Raw genomic sequence first — 11,284 nt, 5'->3', positions numbered from 1 at the left:
TAATGAATTAGAATAGTGAGAGTTTGCTGCTGTGCGCTGTCCTCTGTGGTATTTAAGGAGCGGTGGAGTTATCTTAAATCCCACTCTGTGTCCCATTCACACAGCTTAAGAGTATAGATCAGCTGCGGACTGCTTCCCAAAGAATACCACAATGACACACTGACCACCACATCTCAAAATCCATGCAGGAAAAAACAGAAAACAAGTCACAGTGTGGTATTATAACTGGCCCATTGATCAGTGTCTTAGAAAGCTCCCCGTCAGCACTCTGATGGGACGCTATGATAACAGCTAGAGTTTCCTCTGATGGTATAAAAAGACTGTGCTGCTGGTATAAGATGTTTCTAGCCTTTGGGCTGAAATAGAAGCCTCAAGGCCAAATGACGCTCAGCGTCACGCGTCTGCCTGTGGATCCACATCGCAGCACAAATACAGGAGTCAACCGTCAGAGTTGCTTTGTTATTCGCTCTATCTAGACATATTTGCAGTGACATGAATGAGTGTCCTACACGAATGATAAGATTTCAGACATCACACTTCCTGTCACATGGCCGAGGCCTTGCTGCCCTGTTGCCGACACGGGCGAATCCTGGCTGGCGTCGGCTCACAGCAAATCGATGAGAGGACCTGAAAGAGGACACCTCTGCACTGCATTGATCAGAAAGGAACCTATAGTCCTCTACAGATTCAGAGAGAGATGAATGTGTGTGTGTGTGTGTGTGTTTGTGTTGAGGGTTGTGTTGTTGCATAGCAGGGCTGCAGCCTTTTTCGGCTCTTTAACCAAAATCCAAATCCCAAACAGCTTTTACCTGAATTAACTTCTGCTGCCACTTAAATATTTATGATTCTCACCTTCTTTTCGGCTTCTCTCCTCCCTCTTTCTGTTCCTGGCCTCCCCACCTCAATCCATCCTCCTTCCACTGTCATCCCTCCCTTCCCTTCCCTACCCCTCCTCTTCCTCTTCTTCCACATCTCCCTGTCCTCTCCTGCCCCAGACCTGCACCCATACGATATCATCTGACTTGGCAGTGTGTCCTTGGGTCCCTACAGTAGCAAAGGCATATTGCTCTCCATTCTTTGTACACCGTATCTTTTCCCTGAACCCTCTACACCCACACTTTTCTGTGTAACTATGTAATTTTCTCGCAGAAGGTGTGAGATTGTATTATATTGTTCCCACAGGACGCATTGTCAGCTTCAGTTTAGATTAATTACCTACCTACTCCTAAACGTCTTTTATTCTTTTCTAGCTCTATTACAGCATTTCTCTGTGCAATATTGTCTATAGCTGAAGTAGCCCAGCGAGTCCAGTGCAGATATTGCATTGGAGGAGAGCCCTAGTTACTCTGCAGACACTGCAGTGCAGCCTTCTGTAAATTGTACCTTCTTCACCTATTTCTGGAGTCACTGGCAAGCTTATGAGGAGTTTGTGGAACTGGTCCAGATGTCAATAGCAACATCTAGTGCCATCAACACTGTTCAGCTACTGTCAAGGCTTCCACTACTTTCTCTCTTGTTTTAATGAAAACAAACTTCAGTGTTTCTTCAAACTTCAAACAAATTTTCTGAAAATAAAATAATAATAATAAGAAAAAGAGTCATTATGTTTTTATACTAATATTTTGACATTCCAACGAATATCACTCTCTCCATCTGCTTATTCTCCTCTATCCTCAAAGATTTTACAGTCATTTTTATTTTCTTTTTTCATTTCAGAAATCTATTTGGAATATGTATTTGGATCCCTTTCAGAATGTGTTTATATTACATTATTGAATTATTATTACTGAAGCATTGCTGTGCAATTTTAACTGCTTTATATACTGTACGGTAGTTTAAACAGGCATTTTTCACAGCAGACATTTTGACTTGTCATAGTAGGAAAAGCTATTAGGCAGACTAGTAGTAGGCTATTAACAGCAATAGCAATGGCACTGTTCTATTCAAGTGTCCCAGTGAGTCAACATGAAGGCCCTTAAAACTGAAGCAGCTAAATGGAATTCAGCCATTTTTCATTTTATTATTTACACCTGGAATGTTCCTACTGTGTTAAATGTGTCCTGTGAAAAAGACCTATGCATCATATTTTACAAATTGATCATTAGTTATGGATATAACATCTTAATCTGCATAGTCACAGGCTGTCAAATAAATGTAGTGAAGTAAAGTATAATATTTCCCTCTGAAATGTAGTCGTGAGGAAGTATAAACAAGCAAAAAAAATGAAAGTACTTAAGTAAGCACTTACATATTCAAGTATTATTTGAATAAATGTACTTACCATGTGACACCACTGTGACTTTACTAGCTAGTCCTCCCGCATCTGACAAATCTGTACTTTAATACGCCACTAGAGGGAAGTGAAGTGCTACTTGTGGAAAAATAAAAATATGTTTGAACGTACACCTTCTGCTGCATTCAAGTTCTCTCAACTATTGTTTCACAATCATAATGATCTTTATGGGACTAGCATACTTAAGCATACAAGGATTTGACTCTTAGTTTCCAGCAGCTCAGTGTTCTTACACACAGTGAACAGAACAGGGCAATAACATACAGCATCTACAGTATATACATAAATATGTTTTTACTGTTAACTGTCTGTACATATTTACAAATAGTGCAGGGCAGCTAATAGTGCAAATAAATAGATAACGGTATATTTTTATTTGCAGCTAATATATACAACCCCCTGCCTCCCTCCAGCTCTCCAAACAAAGCACACTTTGTTACGCCAAGAGCTCTTGAGTGGGCGTCAGAAGTCGGAGCTTTTAGACGAGTCCTTGAACGCAGCATTAGCTCCAGTCTGGGCAGTGGGAGGGGCTTCAGGCAGGAGGTCGTCACAAACATGGCGTGGAGAGGATGTGTACTGAAATGGGCCAAAACAGAGTTCATCACATCCACCAACGCTACCTCACGAAGCTCCAGGTGAGCAAATGTAAAGCTGTTCAGGTCGCGGGGTCTGTGTGAACAAGAATAACACCGACAGGACGAGTGTGTGTGTGTGTGTGTGTCTGTGTGTGTGTGTTTGCCTTTCGACCAGTGTGTGATTACCTAACTGTCATTGTAAAGAGAAGTACGGGACTGAAGACAGCTGTGTGTTTCATTTGTTTACAGGAAAATAAAGCAGCACAATTAATGGTCCGCTTTTTCTACTGCATATTGTTTGCCACATTAAATCTTAAAGCCTATAGGAATCAATAGCTGTGGTTTTGACCAGTGGGGTAGTAGCAATGTAATGTGAAGTGCAGAGCCTGCATGCTACTCACCTAGAATAGCTTGAATTATATTATCAGGAAGAAACAAAAGGGTAACAGTAACATCATACAATATAATACAATATACCAATTGGCCTACATACTGACACAATTGATTAATCAATCGACACAAAATTAATAAACTGAATTGATAACTGACCAACTAGTTAATCATGGAAGTCATTTTTTCTTGCTAAAATGCCTAATATTCATCGGTTCAAACTTCACTAAGATGCTGTTCTTTGTCTTGTGTGATAGTAGACTAAATATCTTTGTTAACACAAGCATTTTGAAAAGATCACTATGGGCTTTTAGGAAATTGTGACCATCATTGTTCACTATCTATGACATTTCATAGACCAAACAATTAATCGAAAATAGTCATCAGTTGTTTCCCTACAATGAAACAAATTGTTATAGAGTTCAATATGAGTTCAATATGAGCATTGCAAGCTTCACAGTTTTGCAGTGCAGGACTGTTATCCTGCTTTGCCTTATATCACACAGGTGTTCATGTTATTCTGTGTGTTTACCAAAGCTGTCTGTGTAACACTTCCTGCTGTGTCTACACATTTTTCGGCAGACTGAACCCCTGCAACCAACAGAGGTGCGGTTTCCGTCGGGAAGCCAAAAGGCCGGATACAAAGAAAGGAAATGTCACCCAAGAACCAAACCCTTTACCCTCTGAGGCTGGCACACCAGGTCCCCCACCTCCTCCCAAAGTCCCCAGACCGTCACTTTTCAAACCACTGATGTTCACAGTAGGGGTAGGTCTTTCCATTTTTCTTCCAGAATGAGAAAACAGATGCATGCAGTACTGAGGTTTGGGACAGTATGATGGCGCAGGTTGTCGTTTGACTCCATGTCAGTTTACAGGGTGCTCCTTTGGTGCTGCGGCCATTCTGCAATATGAGACCCTGAAGTCACGAGTTCAGACTGCAAAAGATGAAGGGGAGTCCGAAAACTTGTTACAGGTGAGGTTTTAATGATACAAATTGCAGACTCTCTCCTCCACTGTCAACTTGCATAACCAATGTAACTAATAGGCTGCTTACAGTTATTCAGTGAACCTTTCATGTATTACCAGGGGTCCCAGGACATGGCGCACTGGCATGAATGGTGGAACCAGCTGTCAGGCTTCCAGCGACAGCTCATCCTCCTGATGTCCATGGTGGATGACTTCTGGAGCAGCCTCACAGAGGGGCAGAGGACTGTTACTGGTAATTTATTTTGCAGACAGACTCATTTTGTCCCCGTGTTTCTTCAAATTTAATGGCAACATCTTTACATGTGTTAAACATGATTCTACATTTCTTCATAATTAGGAGCTTTCCTTATTGCTGTTTTCCAGGTATCATTGCAGTAAATACTGTAGTCCTGTGTTGCTGGCGGATCCCTTCAATGCAAAGAAGCATGATTAAGTACTTCACGTCCAACCCAGCCTCTAGTGAGTATGCCTGTTCTACCAGTTTGTTCAGTTCATACACAAGGACAATAAGGGAACTCATTTTCAGTCAGTGTAAAATGTGCAGCTGGATTCACTGACCATGATCAAATTGTCCTCTGTGATTTCCAAGCATGTGTTTTTAATGTTTCTGTCCATTTTTTTTCTCCCCCACTAGAAACACGGTGCCTTCCCATGGTCCTGTCCTCCTTCAGCCACTACTCCATAATCCACATGGTGGCCAACATGTATGTCCTGTGGACATTCTCCTCAGGAATTGTCTCTCTCTTAGGGAAGGAGCAGTTTCTTGCAGTCTACCTGTCTGCCGGTGAGTCAAAGAAAGAATAGGGCTGGGGTCTGATAGCAGTGACTTGAATGTAAATCCTGTATTGAAACAATAATGAAACTATTGAACCCAAATCCTCTTTCATCTCTTACAGAATCTATTTAGGTTTAGCTTTCTTTTAAGTAACGCAAGTTACAAACAACTTAATCTTTAAGACATAAAATTAAATTACTGACATTTAGAAAACTAGAATGGCATACTGTACAGATTACATATCAGCTATTTAGCAAAATGAAAGTAAGAAAGGGATGAATTAAGTTTTTTGTGGGAAGAAAGAGTGACATCTCTCTCGTAATGTGTGTTTTCAGGCGTGATTTCCACTATGGTGAGCTACATGTGTAAAACAGCCTCTGGACGTCTCCATCCATCATTAGGAGCGGTAAGATATTTGCAAAAAGCTTCATATATCTTAACACAAAGAAGTACAACAATCCTAATCTTTTGACCTGTCTTTTGTTTGATTCATAGTCCGGTGCCGTCATGGCAGTACTGGCTGCAGTCTGCGCAAAGGTGCCAGAGGCCAAACTAGGAATAATCTTCCTCCCCATGGTCACTTTCACAGCAGGAAGTGTAAGTGACACACAGTATGTGTGTGCGTGCGTGTGTTTGCACTGCCACCTTTGGGGGGCGCTATGCATGGTTTGAAAAAAGTTTTCTTGATATATAGATACACACCTCTGAAGTGTAATGTAAACATTTAATAGGGTGTTGACATTCACATGTTGTGTTTTTGCTGCAGGCAAGAGATGTGAATCTGTGCATGAACAAATCGGACAAAGTCCAGTGTGTGTGAGTGAATGTGTAAGTATGCATGTCTGAATGCATGGTAGAGAGATAGTTGTATTAAGTGCAGTACTTGGTGTGTAACTTCAGGTTTCTGTCATTGGTCTGTCTTAAGGCTCTGAAAGCGCTCGTTGCCGTAGATACAGCGGGGCTTATACTGGGATGGCGGCTGTTTGACCACGCAGCTCACCTTGGCGGAGCTCTCTTTGGAGTGTGAGTGGCCAATGTTCCTTTTAAAATGGAAAGATAAGCAAATGTATTTATGGTTTTCATAAACAACAAAGATTCAAAAACTCTATGGTTAATTTATAAATAATGGGCCATGGCCAATAATACAATGTCCTTAAGTCTTACTTTTATTCTTAACAAACATCAGACAAAAAGCGGTTAGGCCCAAATTGTGAGAAATGCAGTGAAAGTTCATTCTTGACTTTGGAAACAATCTCACCACAAGGTCCGTTTAGAATTTTTTTTTCTCAACAGTGTTCTTGTAGTTTGCCAAAATAATTGTGACTCAAGGTCCACTTACTAGCCTTATCAGGATCTTTTAAACACATCTTACCGTCTTCGTCAGCGGATGTACAGTAGATGGCTCAGTCGTCATCAAATGAACCAAATATGGAATTTCAGTCCTGTGATAACAGTTGAAGACACTCAAAATTATGAAACAATTATTGTAAAAATAACTATATACCATAATAGTACATGCTGAGTTGCTAAGTTATTCATAATATAATATATTTTTTTACCCTTGTTGTTGTAGGTAGTTTCCTGTCCTGCAGTCAGTACATTTTAACTGTCTCCTTATATCTTGTCCTACAGATGGTATGTGGCATATGGTCACAAACTGATTTGGAGGAAGAGGGAGCCTCTTGTGAAGCTGTGGCACGACATGCGCTCTCCAGGTGCCGGTGGATCCAGACCTGGAGGCGGGCCTGGGGTCAGTGGTGGACCGGGACCAAAGTGAGACTCTGCAAGGTCTCTCTGAAACTTTTTGAAAGAACTGGAGCACAGAGTTACCTCCGAATATGCAAGGACACTTTTATCCACCAAGAGGGAGTCGGATGTTATTGTTTATCAATAAATATAGTTTTTCATTCAAGGTTGGTTATGAGCATGAGCTGATTTAATGGTATGCACAGACCTGAGATTTTAAAACCAGGTCAGACCTGGTGTTGCAACCCAGATGTTTACTGCGTAGACTGATAACATCTGCTGCTCTACAAGTAACACCTTCAAGCTACAAAATGAAAACATCATCACTCTCCTACCTCTTAATAATAATATGAAGATGTTTAACCTTCAGCCTTCATGTCAGCTTTTTCCTGTTCATATCATTGAGAGTGCGGATACAATTCAATGGTTAATTCATTTGCTGAATTCAGTGTAATATACAGTCCTTTGGGCTGGTCTTATGTTGCTATTAAAACTGGAGTTTCAACAATCAGAGATAATTATGCATTTATATTTTTATTTAATGAAAGAGGGGATAAGTCCCCATAGAAACAAGAATTTACCTCATAATTTCTGACAAGTGGGAACTATGTCTTGCTTACTTCTGTCAAGGGTAACTTCAACCCAATGGGACATGAATTTAAAATAAAAACTGTGAAGGAGCAATACTGTTTGTCAGAAATGAGATGCATCAATATATCAGTAATTTTGCTTGGAAGCTCTGAAAACTAAAGTAGGCTTTAGCAGAAATTTGGAGCAAGGACACCACCCACTCCTGGATTTGGTTCTTAATCACTTGATTCTTCGATCATTCAAGACTTTACTCTCATTAACTGTTATCATAATTATGAATTCATCCACAAACTCAGTCCAGAGAAAAAGTGTCTGCTTTATTTAACTGAATCACATGATGCAGTCCTACAAACTTGACAAAACATGATTGTCCACACATGCATAGTACTGTACATAAAGATTATGTTAAAATGTACATAATACTTTGCAATAGTTATACTTTATTCTCTACTTCACACTTTGATGGGGATTCTTTTTTGGCCCAGACTTACTGAAGAATAAATATATCTTCTAATATTTATTTTTGTAGGGACTGAACACAAGCCCACTAGAAAAATAGCAGATTCCATAAACAATTATAAATGTAGTAAAAAACAAAATTTGAATGAGGCTGCATCAGTGCTGAAAATCGTGGTTACAAACAAGGCAAATTGTTCAAAGCAGATCTGGCCCACCTGCTGGCTATAAAATAACTGCACTACAATCCACTGAAAGAGGACTACATGCTGAAGGAAAGGCAGCTTTGGCAACAATAAACAGATTAACTTATCAAATATGGACCTTTCATCAGACTGGGATATTTGTAGAAAATTCTTTAGTAATCCTTGCTGTTGTCCAAAGGAAGAAAGTGCATGATAGTCCTGCTGATGCCACAGTGAGACTGAACATGCAAACAAGCTAAATATTCTAATGACAACCATTTTATGCTAAAACACTGTCACTACTGTTTTTGTGTGATCATTTCCCAAAAGATTTTGTCCATGAAATGTGAAATTGAGCTTTCTACATGTAGGGATCGATAGTGTCTAGAAATGAAATGCTGGTTTTACATGTCTGGCTGCAAAAGCTTGCTTGCTTGCATTTATGGTTCTGAACATTTCCAGCCACAGATGGCATGAACGTGAGAATGTCAGATGTACACCAGATGACCAACCTGATCCTTAACAGCTGATGTGTCATTAATCCAACAGATTTACCAGACTGCTACTTGAGCCTGTCTTCTTTCCACCCGAAACAGCCAGCAGTGTGGCGGTTCCTCAGCCTCTACTCTTGTGGTTTGCATAGCTGGGGAAGCCAAACTGGGAGACCATCAGGTTGGAGAAGCAGAGTGGCATAAAGCCATGGATCTGTGTCAGCCTGTTTAGACAGTAGGATCTCTGAAGAAGGTGTTCTGGACGATGCCACATACCCAAGTACCCACTGCTGGCATCCTTTTCCAGGTTGCGGAGGTCCACAGGTTTAACAAAGACCCCAGAGGGTTTGTTAATGCTGCCTATAGACTTTGTGTGTTTCCTCAAATACAGCGCTACAGCAAAGTTCATGGCAATGTCGTCACAATTCTGAGTTTCATCCACCAACGCATGCACTGCTTGAGGTTGGTCCTGGAAGAGCTGTAGGTAGCGGCGGTGGAAGAAGGCAGCACCGATTAACACCATGGAGTATCTGCAGTGAGTGGATGAAAATATATAAAAACGGCCTTCCACGTCAAAACAAGACCAAACCAAACAAGCGGCTGACAAGATGCGCTTTACAAAATGATGAGTAAAGAGAAGCACAACTTACTTGTCACCTCCTGCAGTTTCTGGGTCCTGCAGTTCAAAGCTGCCATAACTGTACACTCCTCCTGGTGTTGAGACATGTTTCCGTGGGACAAATCCAACAATCTGGTCTGGAAATTGCTGTGGAAACAAAAGATAAAACAACTTATGCTGTACCTGCTTATGTCAATCACATTGTGTATGTTGCAGTTAAATGCTGATGCATTTTTATTTACATAATTAATTATCAGGTTAAACCAAAATGTAATTTAGATACAGAATGTTAATTCCTCTCATCTACATTCAGCTTATTACCTTCCAGACAGAGAAAGCAAAACTGATGTCAGGAACACTGACCAGGGTGTCATCATCCAGCATCAGCACAGCTAAGGATCAAAGCAAAAATCAAACACACCACCGAAAGAAATGTTGAAACAGACACATACAATATGCAAGCTGGAAGATATACTGACCATCAGTATCAATCTCAGGGAATGGTTGTAGTCTGTTGCGCATTCGATTGCTGGTCTGCTCCTTGAAGGCCACAGGGACCGGATGAGGGCCCAAAGAGTTCCACAACTTCAGGGGCGTCTGCTCCCCAACGTTGTTCCAGATTATGATAATCCGCTGAAGATGAGGCACTGCCTGGTAATGGTTTAGGAGTTTGAGCAAAATGTCTGTGCGATTGTACGTTTGAATGATGACGGTAAACCTCTGCTCCTCCTCTTTGCTGTCACCGTGGTGGCCCTGCGCAGGATTCTGCTTTTGTGATGTTGCCCGGCGTAGCACTCCCAGGACACCTTGGTCCTCAGCAGGGGGCAGCAGAGCTGTCAAGGCTGCACCAACCAGGAGTAGCAGCAGGATTGGCCAAACCAAGTAGGTTCGCCGGAACCCCATGCAGCAACGGGGGACCCTGCATCATAGGAGATTTATAGGACATCCCATTACAATGTACTCCAGGATTTGTCCCTCCCAGTTGAGATATCCCAGTACACCAGCATTTAAAATTGACGCCACACTTAAACAAGATCAAACAATGCTACTAGACAGTGGCGCACGACTTTACATTCAACGGTAATTCATTTTACACAGAATTCATCCTCAGGATTGCATGTCCACGCGAGTCTTTCTGAAAGCCTATAGCCTGGTGCACATTAACAGTGTTGAAAGTGAGGAGAAAACTGTTGCTGATTACAGGGCGTCAACAGCTGGAGACCCCCAAAAGTGCAGTAGGTTTATTTTAAGTGAGTCCCAGAGCAAAATTTTCCTTGAGGGGTCCAGAATCCCTATCAAACGTTAACGCTGCACCCGTGCACATAATTTACTGAATATGTTCTGTAAGCAAATCAAATATTGAATATTAACGCTAGCTAAGCAAAACCGTCCTTATTGTTGTCATAGGTATATAATAATAACTTATTTGTGTTTTATTTGATGTTTAACATATCTTATGGCAGTATTGTTTCTTTAAATGTAACTTACATAACGCCATATCCTGGGTTTACCGAGCTGCCACATGATAGATCTATTTCTTTGTATTTAGCACTGTAGAAGTGGTGTTTTATCTCTTTCCGTAACTCAAAACTCACCTCATTTTGTTGGCACTGCAGACAAACCGATCGCTTTACTTGGTCGCCATGTTGGCTGACTCTAACCAAAGAGTCTGAAAGCAAAGAGCGCTGACAAGCTAACATTAGCCGCAACGTAGTATGAGTGGCGGACACAGCTAAAGAAAATAACGGCTGTATGGTTGAAAAACCTACGTACTCCTTAAAATGTGATTTATTTGAGTCTATGTGTTTAATTCTCTACGTTACAGAGTTGTACATTAGTTTTCAGTCACTTTTTTCATTACATTTGTCGTAGCCGTTGGAAGCCGACGCCATCTTTGTTGGGCTAAACAAACGCATTGCCTATCCGCTTGAATGTCATGTCATTTGATTTCCCGTTGGAGGCACAACTCCACCTACCCCAGAGATGCTACCGCCGTTTGACTGGAGCGTAGGAGGGAAGCGAAAACACTCTTCCATCAACTTCACTTCACAATCAAAGCCTGAAACTTGAAAGTCCATATTGCTTACAGAGAAGATAATTTCCGTTTATATTAGTTGGTAACACACAAACCTTCACACACACTTTTTTCGTTCTTGATTGTAAATTTTGCTCGTGT

The 11,284-nt window shown here is 41.1% G+C and overlaps 2 protein-coding genes across 2 annotated transcripts; one reads left to right on the top strand and one right to left on the bottom strand.

Moving 5' to 3' along the window:
* The first annotated feature begins 2,848 nt into the window (after positions 1 to 2,848).
* On the top strand, positions 2,849 to 7,275 carry parla (presenilin associated, rhomboid-like a). The gene is made up of 10 exons (XM_070918296.1): positions 2,849 to 2,928; positions 3,841 to 4,024; positions 4,127 to 4,231; positions 4,345 to 4,477; positions 4,609 to 4,704; positions 4,880 to 5,029; positions 5,356 to 5,426; positions 5,516 to 5,617; positions 5,946 to 6,043; positions 6,653 to 7,275. The coding sequence occupies exons 1-10, from the start codon at positions 2,849 to 2,851 to the stop codon at positions 6,795 to 6,797; spliced, it is 1,164 nt and encodes a 387-aa protein (XP_070774397.1). The 3' UTR covers positions 6,798 to 7,275.
* A 1,338-nt stretch (positions 7,276 to 8,613) lies between these two features.
* Positions 8,614 to 11,046, bottom strand: extl2 (exostosin-like glycosyltransferase 2). Its single transcript, XM_070918298.1, is given in 5 exon segments — positions 8,614 to 9,019; positions 9,140 to 9,255; positions 9,430 to 9,500; positions 9,588 to 10,027; positions 10,958 to 11,046. Coding segments are annotated over 5 exon segments (1,122 nt in total).
* Between the last annotated feature and the right edge of the window lie 238 nt (positions 11,047 to 11,284).

Source organism: Enoplosus armatus, chromosome 14 (genome assembly GCF_043641665.1).
Source record: "Enoplosus armatus isolate fEnoArm2 chromosome 14, fEnoArm2.hap1, whole genome shotgun sequence".
Lineage (NCBI taxonomy): Eukaryota > Metazoa > Chordata > Actinopteri > Centrarchiformes > Enoplosidae > Enoplosus > Enoplosus armatus.
The sequence above is the reverse complement of the archived record's forward strand: the minus strand, read 5'-3'. Positions and strand labels throughout refer to the sequence as shown.